A 23859-nucleotide genomic window follows, 5' to 3' on the forward strand; every position below is an offset into this window, starting at 1 on the left:
ATATGACTTACGGAATCAATAATGTGATAGGATGCCTTGCATATGATTTTACAACTCCATGGCCCTTCACCAGAGTGCCTTCTTCTCCCACCAGCATGTCCTTACCACAGTAAACTTAATATTGTAGACTAGTTATCAAGTTCAGTTGTCTTTTGCCATTTTTATTCCCTTGCATTGCTTTTTTATATACCACCTAAAAGACATCATTCTGTATATGTCCCTGTTCTTTTGGCTGGCCTCATTTTGCATGATCCAGGATTTTTTTCATGTTTTATAGCTTGGTAGTATTTCATTGTGTATATATACCTTATTCTCTTTGTCCTGGCATCTGTTCTTGGACACTTGGAGAATATATATATATATATATATATATATATATATATATATATTTGCTATTGTGTATAGTGCTGTGATAAACATTGGAACACAGTATTTATAGTTTCTGAGTACAGTTCTTGGGCCCTTGGAATAGATGCCAAGAAGTGTAATTTCTGAATTATGTTGAAGCTCATTCTTAGGGTTTTTTGAACTATCCATACTGTTTTCCAACTGCTCTACCAGTCAAGACTCCCAACAGCAATAGTTAAGGGTTCTTATTTCTTCACATCCACAACAACACTGGTTATTTTTTGTTCTTTTAAATGTATGCCAATCTTACTGGTGTTAAGTAACATGTAATTTTTGTTTTGATTTGCATTTTCCTGATAATAAGTGATGTAGAGCATTTTTCATGTATTTCATATATTTCCATATATTTTTGGCTATTTTATGTTTTCTATGAATAAGTATCTTTTCATCTCCCATTTTTGATTGTGTTTGTTTTCTTATTAATTTTTATAAATACTCTATATATCTTGGATGAATATGTCATCCATTTATATCATATGAGTGTAGGCATATTTTAACTATCATAAATATTTTAACTATCATAAATAATCAGTTGACAGCTTATTCTCCGGAGATATTTTATTTGGACATGGATCCATACCTACAGTGCTCAGTATTTACTTTTTTTTACATGCTTGAGAATCACTCCTGGGAGTGCTCAATGACACCTATTTGGTACCAGAGATTACTGTGAGGTTGGCCACATGCAAGGCATGCTACCTTAACCTATGTAATATCTCTTTGGTATCAAAACCAGGGGTATACCTAAGTGCTCTACCATTATGTCATATTTTAAATTGATCCAAGCAGTAAATTTTATTTGTAACACATAATATGTACTATATTTGAAAATGTGGATACATACACATTGCTTTGGTTTATGAGCTTTAAATATGGTTACAAATATTCAAATAATAATATTTAAATATAAATAAATCTAAATTTCTTCCTTAAATGTACTGTTTTTATCCAAAATTATTTATTCCACTGTATCACTGTAGCACTGTCATCCCATTGATAGTCGAATTACTCAAGCAGGTGCCAGTAACATCTCTATTTCTCCCAGCCCTGACATTTTAGCAGCTTCTTCTTACTCAGCTTTTCCCAAGGATTGGAGGATTTTTCAGAGTCAAGGGAATGATACATGTTGTTGTTACTGTATTTGTCATATTGAACATGCCGCGGGGAGCTTGCCAGACTCTGCCCGTAAGGGCGGGATACTCTCGGTAGCTTGCCAGGCTCTCCAAGAGACATATATTTATATATTTCTCTCTATGATTTGTTGCCTACCGTCTGAACCCCATCAGATATGGTGTAGTAATTGTGGAAACTGAGTACAAAGTGTCTTATAATGTGTCACATGGCCTCGAAAGCGGCCTGGAGCGTGGTGGGGGTAGGGTAGTGGAGGTCGAATGCCAGTGCTGAGTCCCTTGGGGTGGGGAGGGATCTCACCAACCCCACAGCCTGGCACAGAGTTCGGTGGCATAGTTCTGGGTGCCTCATTTTATACTCCTTTCTGGGAGGAGCATCCTGAGTTCTGGAGGGTGGCTGATGATGACATTATCTGGTGCTCGCAAGGGATGGCTTGTGGGTGTGATCCCTGAGTCACTGGAGACTTGGGGAAGCAAGCAGAGGATCTCTGTTCCAGGGTCTCGTTGAGTCCAGAGTCCAAGGTCACAAAGTTCAGCATTATCTGGGTTCCGTGGGACTTCATTCATGCATGAGGCTTGGCCTGAGCATCCAGAAAGTGGCCTGGAGCATGGCGGCAGTTGGGTAGTGGAGGTCGGCTGCAGGGGCTGGGTCTCTTGGGGTGGGGAGGTCTCTCACCCACCCCACAGCCTGGTGCGGAGTCCCAAATTTATTATTTACTTTAGAAAAATATTCTTCTTATAATTAAGCATATTATTTTCCTTGATAATCTGGGATTATATTCTCTGTTTAGCCCTAAATCAGGAAATGAGGTCAAGTAGCATAAATAATAATTAGCCTGTCCTAAATTTACTCGATATTCAATTTTTCCCTACAGATTAAAAATTCCACATCATTAGCACTAAGGGTAGGGCACTTGATGACACCCAGTATGGTCCCCTGAGCACTGACAGAAGTGATCCATGAGATTAGAGCCACAAGTAAGCCCTGTACACTGCCAGGGTTGCTCAAAAACAAAATAAAATTCTACCTCCTTAATGTAGAAAATTATAAAATCTTATTTTAAAGCGCCTAACAAAAGATGTCTAACTAACTGCTATATTTTTCTATTACTAGAAGTTGTTATTGCTATAATATTATGATTGTTAATCGTTATTGCCATTAGAGCAATGTTAAAACTATAGCATAATTATTACTCTTAATTACTATGGAGCATATAGCAAAATGTGCACAACCAGAACTTTGTGATATCGAGTAAGTATAATACCAGGATTTTTCTCATATTTTTTATTCTCAAGGCTCTTCAAACATAAAAATTTAAATTAAAAATGTGGATTATTTTATCAATTTTTATGAAAATATGCCTTTTCCCTTTTTATTGAGGAGGTTGTTATTAATTAATTCCACAATTTATCTTAAAAATCAATACCACCTCTGGGGTATGCAGAAATACCCAATATATTTTACAGGTCTCATGGTTAGATAAAATGTGATGTCACACAATCACAACCATCCTGTTATTCGTCGATTGCCTCAAGCAGGCCCCAGTAACGTCTCCTTCATCCTAGCCCTGAGATTTTTTTTAAAAAGTGCCATATTCAAGGCTCTTTCAGAGTTAGGAGAATGAGATCCTTCATTGTTACTGGTATTTGGCATATTGGGTACGCCACGGGGAGTTTGCCAGACTCTGCCATGTGGGCAGGTTACATTCGGTAGCCTGCCAGTTTGTCCAAAGTAGGAATGAGATGATGAGATGTGATGTAAAAATAATAATAATATACAATTTGATTGAAATTTATATTACTTGTAGCTCAATATATTTCACTGTGTAGATGTACCATACTTTATCTAATTATCTGTTCTTAGGCATCTAGGTCATTTCTATATTTTGGCTATTGTGGATAAGACTGAAAATGTCTGTTCTACCTGTGTTTTGGGGGTTCTGGGGGATATATTCCAAGAAGCAGAACTGCTAAGTCAAATGGGGCTCATTCCTTGTTTTGTGAAGAAAGTCCATGTTGTTTTCCAGAAAGACTGGACCAATCAATATTCATACAAACAATGAATAAGTTTCCTTCTCCACTGCATCCAGTCAAACACTGGTTATTTTTGTCCTTTGTCTCTCTGGAGTGAGGTGATATATATTGATTTGCATTTCCCTGATGATTCGTGATGAAGAGCATTTTTTTCATATGTCTTTTAGCCATTTGTGTGTCTTCTTTGAGGAAGATTCTGTTCATGTGTTATCATATTTTGATGGGATTGAATTTTTCTTTCTTGTAATGTTCTACCTGTACTTTATATATCTTGGATACTAGACAAATGAGTTATAGGCAAATATTTTCTCCCAGTACATAGGGTATCTTTGTGTTGTTGTTATAACTTTCTTTGAGGTGCAGAAGCTTCATAATTTAACGTAGTTTCATTTTTTTGGTCTTTGTTTCTTTTTTGCTGAGCTAAGTTAAGTTGTTGACTCCTTAAAGATCTCCCTAGCTCCAGTGTCATGAAGAATTCTGCCTATGTTTTGCTCAATGTAATTTATAAATTCAGGTCTGCTCTTGAGATCTTTGATCTGTTTTGATTTTACTTTTGTGCATGGCATTAAAAGTGTATCTGAATTCATATTTTTCATGTGGCCGACAAGTTTTCCCAATACCACTAGTTGAAGAGGCTTTTCTTCAGTGTTCTTCAGTGTTCTTGAAGGAAATGAAAGCGACTTAAAATGTCTAGGTGTGATTAAAAATAAAAATAAAGCTCTAAAGAAGAAAAAATATGAAATTTAATTACAGGTACATATAACTTGAGTAAGGTAACAGCACTAGAAAACCATAGCACTGTAGCACTGCCCTTCTGTTGTTCATCGACTTGCTCAAGCAGGCACCAGTAATTTCTCCATTATAAGACTTGATGTTACTTTTTTTGGCATATCAAATATGTCACGGGTAGCTTGCGAGGCTTTGCCATGCAGGTGGGATATTCTAGGTAGCTTGCCAAGCTCTTTGAGAGGGGTAGAAGAATCAAACATGATCGACCATGCAAGGCAAATGTCCTGCCCACTGTGCTATCACTCCATCCCAGAAAACCATATTCTTTGGAAATGTCTACATTAACCGAGGGAACAGAAAAAAAATCCAGAGGTGTATAATTTCACAGGGAAACCTCTTTAAACTACATTTGTAAAACAAGGAGGTAATTTTGGTTTCTTTAACATTCATTCCAAATCATGTTGGAAGCAGTGCTGCACAGGCAATGAAAAACATTCTCTACTCTATTGGTCCAAGATGCTCTTAATCTTCCCCAAGGAAGTAGCAGTAGACCTTGGGAAAATCTTCACAGTTGATTAGTCTCTGAAAGGGTATTTATCCACAGAGGTTAGAAGTTTGTCATCACCAGAATTGTGCACAAGTAGTGTTCCATAATTGTGTAAGTTGTGTGTGTGTGTGTGTGTGTGTGTGTGAGAGAGAGAGAGAGAGAGAGAGAGAGAGAGAGAGAGAAGAGAATCTGTGTGCTCACGTGCACGCATGGGTGACCAGGAAGGACTGAAAAATGTGATAGAGCACTTCAAACTACTGCAGGCTTGTCATTTAACTGTGTAAAAGAAATACATAACTGTTCTGGCTTTAGATTATATTTTTATAATTTGTATGCTATTTACAAGTCCAGAGGATCTGTAAGCACAAATTAAATAATATATCTTTGTCAATATAATCTTGTCCTAGCTCTTACATTTTACTTTATATGGATAGATCTAGAGAGTACAATGTTGAGTGAAATTAATCAGAGAGAGAGAGAGAGAGATTCACACAAAATAATGTCTGTCATATGTGAGATATAAAAAAAATAGTTGGAGAAGAACCAATGCTCAAAGACAATAGAAACTAAGAACATGAGAATCAGTCTTCAGTACAAAGCTGGCGCTTTGGTGACATGAATAGGACAGGGAGAAGAGCACTATGACAATGGTGGAGGAAAGTGGTCACTCTGGAGTTGGGGGAGGGGTGTGTTCAAACGTAGGAAAGTGTTAAGTATGAAATCCTATCAGTAACAGTAATGTAAACCACAGCACCTAAAACTTACAATTAAAGTTCCTGTCATAGAGGCAGGCAGGGTTCAGGGGGTTGGGAATGGAATTGGGGACATAATTTCCATGTCATGTGCCTGCTGTCAGATTGTGTCTGGGCTGAGGTGAGCTTGAAGAGAGTTATCAAGACAGAATCACTGGCAAAAGAATACGTGTGAGAATCCCCACTATCTGCTGTGTTGAAAATCATGAACATCCATGATCCAGAGATGGACATGTGACAATTGGGAAGGCACATTCATGTCCTAAAGAGGGAATGGTCAAGCTGTGACTATTTATAACACAGATATAGGGGATTGTTCTGTGTCACCAAAACTCAACACCCAGACTCCGTTCTTGCAGTCTATAAATATCAAATGATGAAGGGAAATATGACTTAACCAGTAGAAGTCAAAATTTGCTATAGTGCAAACATTGACTTGAGGACTCTGTGTCCAGGGCCTGTGAGTTATGAACAACATCACAGGGAAAGAGCTTCTTAGCTTCTTGGGACTTCTGGTTGACTGCTTGAGTGGGCATATTTATAGTAGGGCTCATGCAGACTAGTCTACAACTGAGTGCCCTAAGAGAAGAAATCACCCAGACCCTACTCTAAAAGAACACAGAAAATTTCACAAAAGGCACTTCAAAATATGTAGCCTAGTTGTAAGTCTGTGAAAGTTCTCTTCTGCTGGCTTTTGTTTTCTCAGTGAGGGACTGAAGAGAAAATAGTGGGTAAGGCACTTGCCTTAAATCTACCAGACTCAGATTTGATCCTCAGCACTCATTTTGGTCTCCTGAGCACCATTAGGAATGATCCCTGAGCACATAGGGCCAAGAGTAAACTCTTAACACAGCCAGTGAAACACCAAAACAAAGAAAGAAAAGACTTTTCTCAGTGAACAAGGATGTAAGTTTATCTAATATTTCCCAAGTTGGGTATATTTTCTAGATTGACAATCTTCAAGTTCAGGACCATTTTAATCCTACAATGTTAATAGTGAGTGAAATGAATATTGATTTAAAATTTTTAATTTTAATATTGAGAAAATATTATGACTTACTAGATAACAAAAAGTCTTATTTTTTAAAAATGGAGTAATGTGACATTTATTTCAGAAGTTAGAAAAATATCAGTTTAGCTGCAAAATGCTGTTTAAAATGATTAAAATTATTTAATGTGAATTATTTGAGTGAGACAGAATTCTGTTATTAACAGAAAAGTTATGAAATGAATATAGTAACAGATTTAATTTTATATGAATGGTTAAAACTTTTCTTACCTAGTAATAACCATCATCAATTCTTTATCTATATTAAACTGTTTTATTATGGTTTGGATTAAATTGGAGGGAAAGATTTAATTGTCCTGAAATGAAATTTGACTTAAGATCATGGTTAGCACAATGAGTACATTTCACACAACTGTGGAAAATAAATGATTAGAAATACAGCAGACAATACTTTCCGTAGCTCTAGATTCCTCCTAATGCCCAAAAAATGAATTCAGTCATGTTGTTTGGATTCCCCATTTTCCATAAGTTCATGGAAGCACACTACTCTAAATTGGGAAATACACAGAATGAAAATATTTAATTAAATACTCTTTAATTAAGTCATTATATTAAACATAATTACAAATTTTCTCCCATTCTCTTTGCATGCTATGATTCAACTAGGATTTATAGCTATGAATCAGCTATTGCTGATTATAATTACAGACTGACAACACCTCAGTTCTACTGATCCTTCAATATCAACCGTTCATCACTATATATCCTACTTTCTGTCCAGATAGTTGATGTTTGAGATTCTTAGAATATCCTGATTCTTCATTCTATTGCATAAGAACAGATGAAACTACCAACCTTTAAGAAACCTAGATCAGTGCTGATCAGTGCCACTAGATACGCAGTAGTCAATTTAGCTCTTTTTTTAGCTTACCTATTTTCTCTTTTCCCTTCATTATGACTACTCTGTTCTGTGAAATAAGTGATCTTCATATAATCTACTCTTTTATAATCTTGGATCAGCAAAGAGGAAGCTGGTGTTCTTATATTTATAGTAACACTGACCCTTCTCCCCCCTCCTTTTTTTTTACTTTTGATTCCCTCAAACTTAACGACTATAACCCTACTCTTGACTATAAACATAACCAACAACATAAAAAGCACATGAACACACAAGTTGCATTATGTGTTTATTCAATATGGACTGTCTTCTTAAAACAATGCAAGAGAAAATAAATATTATGAAAAGAATAATAATGATAAAATAAATTTTTGCTGCTGTACTCTTAAATATTACCATAACTATAAAAAGAATTTAGTTTGTTTACAGTGACAGTGTAAATAATCTATGAGTAGATACATCAGTACTGTTTCATGTAACATAAAACACATTACTAACTCTTGACATCAACATCACTGTCACTGTCCTCCCATTGTTCAATGATTTGCTCAAGCGGGCCCGGTAACATTGTGAGACTTGTTACTGTGTTTGGCATATCGAGTACGTCACAGGTAGCTTGCCAGGCTTTGCTGTGCGGGCGAAATACTCTCGGTAGCTTGCCAGGCTCTCCAAGAGGGGTGGAGGAATCGAACTCAGGTTGGCTATGTTGGCTACATGCAAGGCAAATGCCCTACCTGCTATGCTATCGCTCCAGCCAGACATCAACATATATATGTACATATATACACATATATACATATGCAGACACATATATGTGTGTATATATAATGTCAAAATAAATGCATTTTAACTTACAAATACAACAATTGATGCACTAATAAACGTATTTTTTGAATCCATGTTTAGTGGACACATATACTTCAAATCTATATTATTCAGAAGTCAACTATATACATCCTAGATACATTTTTATAATAGTCTCTCTTAAGAAACATGATATACAAGATGTCATACTTGTTTATACTCATCTGTCAGAAGGCTAGAATCCACATTATGGACTATCATCAACCTCTCACACTTTTGTTCTCATAACTTCAAAACTCCTCTAAAACAAGTTGAAAAAACAAATTTTTGAAGTCAGAGCACTTGAGTTTTATTTCACATAGTCCTCTAACCCCTAAGATACTTATTCACTGATGACAGCACAGCCTCAGTTTCCTCATGTGGGATGTGAGGCAACTGAGGAACACTAGACTAATTCAAAGATGATGCCTCAAGGACTCAATATTCAAAGAAAATAGATTGATTCCTATCCATATCGAATGAGCTACTAAAATTTTCTGAGACATCTTGTGACAGTTAATGCTATGCCTTTGTAATTTTGGACTTAGTTAACTGAATGAAATTCACTCCTGGGCTCCTGTTCTCTCGACTTAAGGTTCAATTTCCCTTATTTCTCAGCACCCCAAAAGAAGAGTCCTGATAAGGGACTGGGTGGATCCAGGGCAAGCTGTGAGCTACCCTGACATTAAAATGGGACGTGCCACAGTGCCCAAATACTTAAATATAAGTTAGGAGCATAGCCATGGACAAATTTTGTCATGACCCAAAAAGTAACAACTGAATTAGAACCTGCTAGGGTTAGGAAAGATTAATCTGGCCTGAACACTGTTGTCTGAGCTCCATAGAGAGATGTCCCCAGGAAAGCCTCCCTACAAGCTTAATGTATCTCTTACTGTCTCCATACAAAATAACTAATATTAAGAAGTAGAATTAAGATGTTAATTCAGATGTTATTTAAGTTATTGAACTAAGGAGAGGAGAAAAACCACTAAGTGGAATTTTGACCTTGAATGGAAGAAGGGCTTTCATATGCTGACTATACTGCCAGACAGGCTGTGGTTGCTACCCCCAATGCTGGGAGTTAGTTAGAGACTAGAGGGAGACCAAGGCAGAGAGGGGGAGCACAGAGAGATGAGCAGGAGAGACAGGAGGAGATGGGAATGAGGGCAGTGTGAGACTAGAATGGGACCTTAGAGAGATTGGAACAGGCACGTGGGGAAAATGGAATAAATGGAAACTAATCACCAACCAGCTTGGGGGCCTCACTTCCTCCTTCATCCACCCATGGCATCAGCTCTCCTGGATAAGAGAGGTGGGGAGAGAGCCGAAGGTTTTCTAGACACCTGGTGAATACACAGGTTTGGGTATTATTTTTTTCCTATTATTTATCTATTCTGTTTTTTGGCATATCAAATATGCCACAGGTAGCTTGCCAGGCTCTACTGTTTGGGCGGGATACTCTCGGAGGCTTGCCAGGATCTTCGAGAGGGATGGAGGCTTTTAGGGCGGCCTCTAATCACCCTCACAGGTGTTCCTATGGTTCACACCATATTTTGGCCCCATCAAATATGGTGCGAAGAATGGATATTAAGTGTCTTATGATGCATTTGCGGCTGCACAGTCCAGAAAGTGGCCTGGAGCATGGCAGCAGCTGGGTAGGGTAGTTAGTGAAGGTCAGCCGATGAGGTATTTATCTGGCACCAGCAGGGTAGGTCTTCTAGGTGTGGTCACTGGGTCACCAAGGATTGGTGGAAGCAGGCAGAGGATCTCTGTTTTCAGGTCCCGTAGAGCCTGGAGTGTAAGGTCACAAAGTTCCGCTTTACGTGGTTCTGTGGGGCTTCACCCATGCATGAGGATCAGGCTGAGTGTCTAGCAAGCATCCTGGAGCATGATGGCAGCTGGTAATGGATATGCCAAAACCAGTAAAAACAGTGGGCCTCATTCCCCCTGACCTTGAAAGAGCCCACAATATGGCAGCATTAAGAAGGATGAGCAAGGAGAGGCTGATAAAATTTCAGGGCTGAACTAGGCTGCCCAAACAAAGAAGGACTAAAATGACTCTCTATATTTTCAGTGCACGTACACTGGCATCGGAGACATCCATCAAAGACCTGCTGGTGCAAGTGCAGAAGGTCAAGTACTACATCATTTATCAGACCGAGACAAGAAGGCATCAATCACATCACGCCATTTTCAACACTGGAGAAGAACTGTTCCTCGGGACATAGAGGCATCAGTGGTGCCAGTGTCCTTGTCAACATTAACTTAGCCATTAGCATTGGTTCATTCAAATGCCTAACAACCCAAATCAGACAATTATGCTTTAATAGATGTGGCTCACTGCTGGCAGTTTCTATCTTCATTATCTACACACCAACATCCAACTACGATAAAGAAGAAATTGAGAAGTTCTACATGGAGATGGAGAAATTCTATAAAAAAGACCACATCGTCTACAAGAGCATTGTTGGTGGTTTTAGAGCCAAGATAGGGCTGAGAAGGTTGCCCAAAAAACTCTATATCAAGACCCATGGCCTAGAATGGAACTAACAGGATGAGAGACTGAGTTCGTCATGTCAACCGAGATCATCCATGGTAACTCACATTTACAGAAGGCCCAATCTAAATGTTGGACATGGGAGTCTCCTGGTGGAAAATTCCACAATAAAATTGACCACATCATATTCAGTCGTCAGTTTGCCTAACCGACGTCACTGTTGTCCCAAAATTCAAAACAGAGATCAGACCACCATCTTCTTCATGCAAAGTTCTACTTCACAGAACAGGAAGAAAGGACTGCAAAGTTTAAGAAGAGAACTCCCAGGATGACCAAGTGGGAGCTCTTTGGCACTATTGTGGCAATATGGAAAGATGTCGTCATTGGCAACATCAACAAGGAATACGATTTACTGGTTCAGAACCTCCATGACTGCATGAGGAATGCCGAGAGTGGCAAAGGCACAAAAAGACACCTGTCTTAGGAAACTCTCTAGTTCATTTGCCAATGTGGTTTGGCGCGAGCCTCAGGAAACCACAAGCTAACATCCAAGCACGCAAAATTGTGCAGAGAAGCGATAAAGGAAGACCTCAAAGAGAGAAGACCAGCAGTACTGGCCGGTGCAGCAGTGGCCAGGAAAAGTATTTGCAATGCTCTCCTGTCCTTCGCCAACTGCAAGACCAAAATGACTGTCCTTCAATGTCCTGATGTATCTATCACATCTTCCAGAAGGGCAATGGAGAAGATTATCGATGACTTCTACTCGGATCTCTTCAATAGCCACATCTACCTGCCCACATACCAAATTTGCAGGACGGATATGTCATGATGGAAATCCGACATGCCATTTTGTCAGTAAAGAAGTGTACAGCACGTGATCCAGACAAGGTCAGACCCGAACACCTGAATAATCTGCCTCCAGTATGTCTCAATGCACTGGCTCGGCTCTTCAAACGCTACCTGTCTGAATGTAAGGTTCTGACCCAATGGAAAACCAGCAGAACCGTTCTGTTGTACAAGAAGGGAGACATCGACATCAGCAGCTATCGCCAAATCTGCCTGTTGTCTTTCATCTACAAGTTGTTCACTCAATTTATTCTGAATAGAATAGGAAGAACACTAGACAAAGGACAACCTTGCGAGTAACAGGGGTTCCAGAAAGGATTCAGCACAATCAACTATAGCCATATGGTGACCAAGCTCATTGAGGTTTCACGAGAGTTCAAGGTGCTGCTCTGTCTAATGTTCATTGATTTAAAGAAGGCATTTGATTCTGTTGAGATAAAAGTGGTCATCAAAGCCCTAGCTAAACAGGGCATTCAAACTCAGTGCATCAGGATCTTCCATGAGCTGAATTACGGATTCACCACCAGTATCTCACCATTCTGCAAGGAAGAGAACGTCGACATAAAGAGAGGGGTTTGGCAGGGTGATATCATTTCACTGAAACTATTCAGTGCCACTCTCAAGAATGTCTTGAGACGACTGGAAAGGGAAGAAATAGGAGTGATGATAGACGTTCAGCAACTACACCACCTTCACTTCACTGATGACACCATTTTAATAACACCAAATAATAGCTAAGCGGCACAAATGCTGGCCATCTTTGAGAGTGAGTGTGGAAAGGTTGGACTGCAGCTGAATCTCACCAAGACAATGTTCATGAAAAATGAACTAGTACCTGACATTCCATTTGCTCTTGATGGAACAGTCATCTCCGAATGCATCAGCTATGTGTACCTGGGTCGAGAACTCAACATGAGGAATGACTTGGTGCCAGAACTGCACAGGAGGAAGAGAGCGGTGTGGAGCACCTTCAAGAGCGTTGAAGAAGTTTTAAAGAGGATGAAGAGCCTCCAGCTCCTGGCACATCTTTTCAACTCCACTATTCTTCCTGTACTAACATACACCTCAGAGACCTGGGCCCTACAAAAACAGGACAAGAATGCTATTCAGGTATCCCAAAGAGGAATCGAAAGAGCTATGCTTGGAATATCACATTTCACTTAAGTGAAAGAAGGAATCTGGAGTTCTGCTGTCCATCAACGATCAAGAATCAGGGACTCTGTCGTGTTTGCCAAGGCATCAAAAATCAGATGGGTCAGACATGTAATGTGATTTAGAGATGACCATTTGACTAGAGCTGTTACTGACGGGATTCCACGGGAGTCAAAAGGACGTGTGGTCAGACTTCTTAGTCAAAATCCTGAACAAACTGTTTGAGTCTCTTCGTGTTCCTGGAGATAGCAGATGCCATTGGGCTACACTAGCATGTGACAGGGATGAATGGAGACATTGCTGGCACCCACTCGATCAAATCAATGAATAGTGGGATGATAAGTGATACAAGTGATACAAGTGATCCATTCTATTACCAGGACAGGTTCTGTTTCTGAATAATGCCTACACAAATGAATGCCACAGGGAACAATAAGCCCTCATCAGGCAACAAGATTCTAAATAAATTCTATCTGGTCATTATATCAGTCAACAATATTAAATAGTAAAGAATATCAGTGCATAGTTTTTTGGTGATGAGAATATCTTAGTATTAAAACAGTAGGCACAAGTTAATTCATTCTCATTCAATAAATGAGAATCAGATTCAAACACAGCTAGGTTCAAAGCAGTCATGTGTCATTGAAGAAACCATTTAACCACTTTTCTTGGAGTGTTTTCTCCTATAAAATGGTAAAACTGTATGAATTCCCTAACCTGCAAGAGTCAAATAATATAATTACTGACACACCTTGTATAAGTCAAGATATTATGAATATTAATTCCAGCATTATTTTTAAGCAGTGTTCACAAATAGAAGGTAGGTGGCAATCTTAATACTTTTCAGGAATATAATAATATGCATGTAATCTATTATTAATTCATAATTTCTCACAAAACAAACCCTATCCTCCTGTTGTTCATCTGTTTGCTCAGGTGGGCCCAGTAACATCTCTGTTTTGAGACTTGTTGTTACTGTGTTTGGCATATTGAATAGATCACAGGTAGCTTGCCAGGCTTTGCTGTGCAGGCAAGATACTCTTGGTGGCTTGCTGGGCTCTCAGAGAGGGGCAGAGGAATCAAACCCGGCTTGGCTGGACTGGCTGCAAGCAAGGCAAACTCCCTACCACTGTGCTATCGCTCCAGCCCTAATTTCTCAACATCTACAATTTCAGAGAAATGATATCTGTAAGAAATTGAGTATATCTTATTTCTTCCCACGTTGCCACAATAGTGCCAAAGAGCTCTCAGTTGATGGTCATTCTGGTAGTCTCTTCTTAAACTTGGAAGTCCTTTCTCCCCACTCTGTGAAGTAAAGTTTTGCATGAAGGACACTGTGGTCTGATTCATGTTTGGATTTTGGGGACAACAATTACATAATTCAGGCAAAACCACTGATTAAATATGATGTGGTCCATTTCATTGTGCAATTGTTCACTGGGAGACTCCCATGCCCAATGTTTAGATTCAGCCTTCTGGAACTGTGAGTTACCATGGATGGTCTTGGTCGACATGATGAATTCAGACAGTATCCTACCCTGTTCCTTCCATTCTAGGCCGTTGGTCCCCATGTGGAGTTCTTCAGGTGACGTTCTTGGTCCTATCTTGGCATCAAAATCATTAACAATGATCTTGTAGAAGGTGTGGTCTTCTTTATAGAATTTCTCCAGCTCCATGTAGAACTTCTCAATTTCTTCTTCATCGTAGTTGGATGTTGGTGTGTAGATGACGAAGGTAGAAACTGCTAGCAGTGAGCTACATCTATTCAAGCATAATCGTCTGATTTGGGTTGTTAGGCATTCAAATAAATCAATGATCATGGCCAAGTTTGTGTCGACAAGGACATTGACACAACTGATGTCTCTATTGCCGCATGTTCTGAGGAACAGTTCTTCTCCAGTGTCGAAAATGACGCAATGCCTTCTTATCTCGGTAAGACCAATGATGTTGTACTTAATCTTCTGCACATACACCACCAGGTCCTCGATGGATGCTTTTGATAACAACGTACGTGCATTTAAAGTATAGATGGTCACTTTAGTCCTTCTTCATTTTGGCAACCTAGTTTGGCCCTGAGATTTCATAAGCCTCTCCTTGCTTATCCTTCTTAATGCTGCCGTAGTGGGGTCTCTTTCAGGGTCAGGGGAATGAGGTCCATTGTTTTTACTGGTTTTGAGATATTGAATACGTCATGGGTAGCTTGCCAGGCTCTCCAAGAGGGATGGAGGCTTTTAGGGCAGCCTCTAATCGCCCTTACAAGTGTTACCATAGTTCACACCATATTTCAACCCCATCAAATATAATCACTTAATCACTTAACTTCCCGTTAGTCGTCGATTTGCTCGAGCGGGCGCCAGTAACGTCTCCATTTGTCCCTGTCGCGTGCTAGTGTAGCCCAATGGCATCTGTTCGCTCCGGGAACATGAAGGGCCTCAGACCGATCGTTCATGATCTTGACGAAGAAATCTGACCATCTGGTAGGTGGGCGGCCACGTGATCTTTTGACATCCCGTGGAATCCAGTCAGTAACAGCTCTGGTCCAACGGTCGTCTTTAAATCTCATTACGTGACCAGCCCATCTGATTTTCGACACCTTGGCAAATGAGACAGCGTCCCTGATCCTTGATCGTCGACGGATGTCAGAACTCCGGATTCTTTCTCTCATTTTAGTGAAACGTGATATTCCAAGCATAGCTCTTTCTATTCTTCTTTGGGAGACCTGAATAGCGTTCTCATCTTGTTTGCGTAGGGCCCAGGTCTTTGAGGCATATGTTAATGCAGGAAGAACAGTGGAATCAAAGAGATGTGCCTGGAGCCGGAGGTTCTTCGTCCTCTTAGCTATTTCTTCGACGTTCTTGAAGGCGTTCCAAGCTGCTCTCTTCCTCCTGCGCAGCTCGGGTGCCAGGTCATTTTTCATGTTGACCTCTCGACCTAGGTACACATAGCTGTTGCATTCGGAGATGGTCATTCCATTGAGAGCGAATGGGGCGTCAGGAACAAGGCTGTTTCTCATAAACATTGTCTTCGTAAGATTCAGCTGTAGTCCTACCTTTCCACACTCACGGTCAAAGTCGGCCAGCATTTGTGCCGCTTGGCTGATGTTTGGTGTTATTAAAACAATGTCATCAGCAAAGCGAGGTGGTGTAGCTGCCGACCATCTATCTTCACTCCCATTCCTTCCCATTCTAGTTGTCGCATGATGTTCTCGAGGGTGGCACTGAAGAGTTTCGGTGAAATGGTATCACCCTGCCGCACCCCTCTCTTGACATCAATGATTACTTCTTTGTAGAATGGTGAGATCCTGGTAGTGAATCCGCAATACAGCTCACGGAGGATCCTGATGTATTGGGCTTGAATGCCCTGATTGGCTAGGGCTTCAATGACCGCTTCTGTCTCAACAGAATCAAAGGCCTTCTTTAAATCAATGAACGTTAAACAGAGCGGCATCTTGAACTCCCGAGAAACCTCAATGAGCTTGGTTATTGTGTGGATATGGTCGATGGTGCTGAGTCCTTTGCGGAACCCTGCTTGCTCGCATGGTTGTCCTTCATCTAGTGTTCTGCCAATCCTATTTAGGATGACTCGAGTGAACAACTTGTAGATGACAGACAATAGGCATATCGGGTGATAGTTGCCAATGTCATGGATGTCTCCCTTCTTGAACAGTAGTACGGTCCTGCTGGTTTTCCATTGGGACGGAACCTTGCATTCAGACAGGTAGCGAGTGAAGAGCCGAGCCAGTGTATTGATGAGTACTGACGGCAGGTTCTTCAGGTGTTCAGGTCTGACCTTGTCTGGGCCGGGTGCTGTTTGTTTCTTTACCAACGAAATGGCGTGTCGGATTTCGGAAGGGAGAACGTTGGGAACGACATATCCATCCTGTGGAATTTGGTATGTCGGCAAGTGGACATGGCTATCGAAGAGATTTGAGTAGAAGTCATGGATAATCTTCTCCATTGCCGTTCTGGAGGATGTGATGGATCCATCAGGATGTCGGAGGGCAGTCATCTTGGTCTTATAGTTGGCGAAAGACAGGCGGGCGTTACGAATACTTTTCCCGGCTTCTGCCACATCTACCAGTACTTCTGCTCTTCTCTCTTTGAGGTCTTCCTTGATCGCATCTCTGCACTGCTTTGCGAGCTCGGACGTTAGTTTGCGGTTGCCTGAGGCATGCGCCAAACCACGCTGGCGAATTAGCTCAAGAGTTTTAGCTCCGGATTCGTTCCAGTAACTACAACTGGTCTCATTCACCTGACCCCATCAAATATGGTGTGGTAATTATGAAAAATAGGTATTAAGTGTCTTATGTATGGGTATTAATGTCCTGTAAAGTAGCATGAAGCATGCCAGCAGCTGGGTAGTGGAGGTTGGCCAAAAAGGTATTTATCTAGCACCAGCAGGATGGGTCTTATGGGTGTGATCTCTGGGTCACCAAAGATTGGGGAAAGCAGGCAGAGGATCTCGGTTTCCAGTTCCCATTGAGCTTGAAGTTTAAGGGCACAAAATTCCCATTACCTGGTTCTGTGGAGCTTCACTCATGCATGAGAGCTTGGCCCAAGCGTCTAGAAAGTGGCCTAGAGCATAGTGGCGGCTGATTTCTAGTCTTATTTCTAGTCAGTATGAATATTATACATGTGTGAAAATAACTAGCTAGCATAACATCAATATCATCAATATTATAGTAATTTTCTTTGTTTTGGTGTGTCTGCCTGGCAGTGCTAAGGACTTACTCTCAGCTCTGCACTCAGAGATTACTTCTGTTGGGGCACAGTAAACCATAAGGTGTGCAAGTGCCCTATCACTGGTTCCATTACCTAATTTTTTTTTGCTTTTTATATTTTAAATTTAGTCATCATGAGATACATAGTTACAAAGCTGTTCATGATCAGATTTTACTCATACAATGATCCAACATCCATCCCTGCACCAGTGTTCATATCCCAACACCAATTACCTCTTTTTTCCTTTTGTCACCTCCCTATCTTAAAATATTAATATTAAAAACTTTCTACAAGAAGGCATGTCTGAGATCCAATAGAATGTTTAGATTCCTATTCTCAACATTCACTTTGATACTACTTTTAGCTCTATGTGCCTCTATAGTTAGAGACATTCTTCAATTATGTTCATTCTACAAGAGGCTATGATCTTTCCTTTTCAGAGAGCATATTTGGGGGTGCCCCAGAGATAGTTCAGAGTTCCTTGTGACTGTGTTCACTAAGTCTGATCATCTTTTCAACCTATGACCTTGGAATTGGCTAATCCTGTGTCCGCATGATCCAAAAATTATTTCTTATCTATTTTGGCAGCAAAATCATTTGAAGAGCTAATTCCTTCTGCAAATAGTAAAAAACCTACCCTCATTTTATTGTTTCAGCCTCTATCATTTTAAACATTGACTCTTCTTCCCAGTGATGTACATAAGCAAAGATTTTCATTACTCTTCAGATGTCTTATTAGACATTATTGCCCTGAATCCTTTCTGATCTTCTTGAGCTACATGGCCATCTGCACATTTACATTTTTGGAGTATTCAGTTATCACTCTATGACTTTATTACATTTTTTATTACACATGCAAGTTGATATTTACAAATAAAATTCTTGAATATCATGGTTGCTTGGTAGGTTATAACTGGCACCGGAACATAATTATAGTCATTATGTGTACACATATATTTTATCCCTAATAAAATCACATAAGAAGTTAACTCATGCTGACAATGTAACTTATCCCACATAATTCTTTGAGAAAATCATCTATACGAAGCTGGTTTTGAAATAAAATAAACATACAACCCTGGGACTATAAAACCAAGCCCCCCGGAGAAAATAGCGCAGAGTCTCCTGCCCCCATGACTGGCTGTCCTTAGAGGGGATCGGGTTGAGTTTTCCTCCCTGCCCTGAGCAGAACCCTGGCAGCTGAAGACTTCCAGAACCAGTCACAGCCATGCTTAAGACCACTCTCCACATGTTCGAACAAGCCTCACGCATGAAGGAACTGGCAGAGGAACCCAGGTGTGCAGGACCCAGGGCTGAGATCTTCAAGCCTGCTCAGATTGGGACTGGGCCTCCTCCACCCAGATCCCCCATCTTCCAGTAGCTAGGAGTGACACCCACCAACTGTCCCCTGCACCATCTTATTCCATCAATGGCCAAGACCCAGGAACTATAAAACCCAGTTCCCAGAAGCACGCAGCCACATTTGCAGTCATTCAACCTTCTATTGTCTAGTTGTCACTCTTGGAGAACCCGACAGGCTACTGAGTGTATCCTGCCAACATGGCAGAGTCTGGCAAGCTCCACGTGTTGTATTCGATATTCCAAAACTGAGTAACAACAATGGGTTTCAAACCCTGACCCTGAAGGAGCCTCCAATATGGCACGGAGTAAAAATCTCAGGGCTAGGACAAATGGAGATATTACTGGTGCCTGATCGAGGAAATCGATAAACAATGGGATGACAGTGATACAGTGATACTTTGGATGTGGAAACTTAAAAATAACAGCCAGGCTCCATCTCCAATAATTATCTCAGGAGGTAGGAGTTCAATAAGATAATAAAGATATGCAATCAATTCTAGTTGTGCATCTGAAAGTTCATGTCCCCAAACTATACTAGGGTGTAGTTCTGGAGATCCTCAAGCACCACCAGAGTGATTCTGAAGACTCCCAGCACTACATCGCCCACTAGTGCCTCATTTAACTTCAAAGACTGATTGAGCAAGATCCAGTAGCAGTTGCCCCTAGGCTCCCGGAGCTCCATTTTGGATTAAATGTATAAATAAAGAAATAAATAAATCCATATTAAAAATAGCCTAAACATTGAATATAGTGATTTAATTATTTCTCAAAAGTTCATGTAGACACTATATTCTGGTATATCTTGAATTCGTTAAAAGATATTGTTATTCTGTTTATCAAAAGCATGAAAAAAGTAAGACTCTGGTGAGATGTGACCATTCATATTAAATAACCAGCTACTAGTATAAGATTATAATATGTTCTAACATTGACAAAAGGTAGACTTGGCAACAAAAACTTGGAAAATTTTCAATTTCCTTAAGTATTTATTTGCCCATACTTCTTGACTGACTGTAAACACACTGTAACGCTGTCCTCCCGTTGTTCATCGATTTGCTCGAGTGGGCCCAGTAATGTCTCCATTGTGAAAATTCTTGTTACTGTGCTTGGCATATTGAATACTCTTGGTAGCTTGCCAGGCTCTCCGAGAGGGGCAAAGGACTCAAACCCAGCTCGGCCGGGCTGGCTGCATGCAAGAAAATGCCCTACCACTGTGCTATCACTCCAGCCCGACTATCAAATTAAACATAAAAATTTAAAAAAGCATTTTAATTTAATTTATTTAATATATATTGTCCTTAAGTAGTGATAGGCACAGTTTTAAGCACAGCATGAATATATAAAAATAAACTCGAACTTTATAAAATTGCAATCTAATAGGGTAGAGAAAATAAAAAGCAAGGAAAAATTACACATATAATTTGAAATCAAGAATATTAAGGTTATAGCTGAATAAAGATTTAAAGAATAATTAAAAGAAAGAGCAAAGGAAAGTCATTACAAAATAATTGTCTAAGGAGGTAGAAGTTCATCTGCAAAGACCAAAATCTATGTTGGGATAAGCTAAATAAGATCTCTGAGAATTATAATTCCAATAGTTGGTTAAGTAAAACAAACAAAAGGTCTGACCTGAAAAGGATATAAAATATCTGAGATAGATTTAACAAAATTAAAGAATAGCCAGAGCCTTATTTAAAACAGTGAAAACCAATACAAAGTGTGTTGGAGAAGTAATAAATTGCTTATGATCGCCGAAACTGAAGTGAATATTTAAAAAAAATTTCTAAGTTCAGTGCATACAAGAAATTATGATTATGAGAGGGGAAGACTTCCTTCTTCTTTTGAGAAGGATTGGCTCATAGTCTAGACTACTGCCTACCAATGGTCCCTTGTTTCATCCACAGTTTCCTCATGGCATTTTTCACTTCCGAGTTCCTCAAGGTATAAATCAGAGGATTTAACAGGGGTGTGACAATTGTAAAGGACACATTCATAGCCTTGTCTATGGGGTAAATGGCCACAGGTCTCACATACAAGAATATACAAGGAACAAAAAACAAAACAACCACTGTGAGATGGGAGCCACAGGTGGACAGGGCTTTCCGCCGACCCTCTGAGCTGTAAGACCTCAGGGAGCAGAGGATGACCATGTAGGAGGTAATAAGGATCAGGAAAATGACCATACACATCACCCCACTGTTGAGAATGACCAAGAGACCCACGCTGTGGGTGTCCATACAGGCCAGTTTCAGCAATTGGAACATATCACAAGCAAAGTGATCAATGACATTGGGACCACAGAAAGGTAATTGATACATGAATAAAAGTTGTATTGTAGCATGCATGGTCCCCCCCAAATACGCCCCTGCCAGCAGCATGTGGCACACCCGAGGACTCATGATGGTCATGTAGTGCAGGGGCTTGCAGATGGCCACGTAGCGGTCATAGGCCATCACAATGAGAAGGATAATCCCCACACCACCGAAGAAGTGTCCTGCAAAAAGCTGAGTCATGCAACCATTGAAGGAGATGGTCGTGTGCTCTGAAAGGCAGTCCACGATTATCTTGGGGGTAAAAACTGAAGAGTAGGTCACATCCATAAGAGATAATGAAGTAAGGAAAAAATACATAGGTGATCTCAGACTCTGACTTGTGATCATGGTTACCACAATGAGTACGTTTCCCACAACTGTGAACAAGTACATGATTAAAAATACAACAGACAATACATCCCGCAGCTCTGGATTCCTTGTAATGCCCAAAAGAATGAATTCAGTCACGTTGTTTGGATTCCCCATTTAGCATCGGTTCATGTAAGCATATTGCCTTCAGCTGGAAAATACACAAAATAAATATTGGTTTTAATTAGTAATCACTTTGGGGACTGGAGCTATAGCACAGAGGGTAGGGTGTTTGACTTGCACACAGCCATCCTGGTTTTGATTCCCAGCATCACATATGGTCTCACGAGCACTATCAGGAGTAATTTCTGAGTGCAAGAGCCAGTAGTAACCCCTGTGCATCGTCAACTATGACCCAAAAAGAAAAAAATAGTAATCACTTTGGTGGGCATTTTTGTACTGTCCTACATTCTCTTAGCATAATTTTTTTGCAATGATGATCTAGCAAGCAAATGACAACTGAAGCCTCACAATAATTCAGTTTTACTGGTCCCATCAGTCTTTCTCAGCAGTGTATAACTTACTTTCTGCTCTTACAAGTGTTGCTCAAGACACTAGAAGATCACTGGATCTGCACATTTCAATCCTGTGTTATTACAGAGAAATATTTATATACAAGAACCATTCTTACAAATATGCTTCTTATTAAGGCATATACAAAAATGTGAGGACACTAAAAATCCACATATATACTATCACAAAATGAAAAGTTCTTTATTAAAACTAATAGAATAGGAGGAAAAAATTATTTGAAGTGAACATACATGGGTTTTACTGTCTGAACCTAAATACCTATTCATTGCTGCCACTGGGCCTTCATTTTCCACTGCTGATGTGTGAGGTAGTTGGAATAGATGAGTGGAAAACTAGGTAGAGTCAAAGGAGACATGTTAGGGAGCTTTTCCCTTTCAAGAACAACACCCTGGCTCTTATCTACAATAAATTTTTCAGTTCTTAGTAAGATTTCCTTGAAATATATCGTTACTCAAAATAGTCTTTCCTTGAAATATATCATGATTCAAAATAGTTACAAAGATGCACAACTTTGTAACTTTGATCTCATGATGATTCAACTTTTTTAACTTATATAAGTATTTATAAATGTTCTTTGAAAAACATAGTTATATAGGTGATAATTCCCCTTCTCCCTTGAAATTCAGGTATCTATCACAGTTAGCTTTTGTTTACTAGTACACATGTCAGGTTCTTAAGCTAATTTTTAAAATTCTTCCATAGGAACTCATCTTATCTTTTAGCAGGTCATTCTCTTCTAGCGTTATGCCCCCCCCACACACATTTCTCTGATAAACTAAAATGTGAACTAAAGTTATGCCACTATGCCATTGAATGACAGCATAACCTTCAAATTAAAAAGTAAATAAATGAAAAAATGTAGTGGCAGAGATTGTATGTGTCAAGTCAATATTTGATGGCATGCTACCAAGCACTTTACAATTACTTGCTCCTAATTTTACCTAAAAACACATTAGGAATTAGTGTTTGTTTCTTACTTTATGATGCAGTAAATAAGGCTTGGGACTTTTACAACTATACAACTCTTCCAAGGAGACTATGATTAAACTCATGGGATGGGCTACTGACATCCCTATTCTACAACCAATTTTTTTTATTCTTTTCACAATATTTGGTGTGAAACAAAGAAAATAACAGAAATTTCTACAGAGTCAAATCCAAGTGTTTATTGTGATTGTTTTTCTCCATATATGTCATACTAACTCCTTGCCTTTATTTTTTCTATGTGTTATCAATGAATTCATTACATCTCTCCTTGATCCCTCTTCATTGTTCTTTTTCTCACCAACAGTCCAGTTACTTGCTATCATCAAGAATTGAATATCAGTAACAATTCATTTATCTTCTCTATTTTTTAGACATCAGAATTCTTTACACCTTTTGTGACTGCTTAAGAGTTGTTATTTACTGTCTACAAAATTTGTAATGTTGTGTTTTGCGTACACAATTCTTATTAATCAATTTAGTTCATCACATCAATTAATCCAAGGGAAACTTAACTGAACTAGGGGTCCTGCCACAGAATCATTGTCAGAACCTACCTTTATTTCTCTGAAATCCAGTGTCATTGATCCCATTTAATATCTTTATTTAACTTTTCTACTTCTATACAAACTTATCCTAATTTAAAGCACTGTAGCACTGTCCTCCCTTGTTCATTGATTTGCTCAAGCGGGCCCAGTAACATCTCCATCGTGAGACTTTGTTGTTACTGTG

The 23859-nt window shown here is 39.6% G+C and overlaps 1 protein-coding gene across 1 annotated transcript; it reads right to left on the reverse strand.

Moving 5' to 3' along the window:
• Nucleotides 1–20796: 20796 nt before the first annotated feature.
• Nucleotides 20797–21741, reverse strand: LOC130042861 (olfactory receptor 4C6-like). Its single transcript, XM_056135110.1, is given in 1 exon segment — nt 20797–21741. A coding segment is annotated over 1 exon segment (945 nt).
• Nucleotides 21742–23859: the final 2118 nt, after the last annotated feature.

Source organism: Sorex fumeus, unplaced genomic scaffold (assembly GCF_029834395.1).
Source record: "Sorex fumeus unplaced genomic scaffold, SorFum_2.1 ptg000007l, whole genome shotgun sequence".
NCBI classification, from domain to species: Eukaryota; Metazoa; Chordata; class Mammalia; order Eulipotyphla; family Soricidae; genus Sorex; species Sorex fumeus.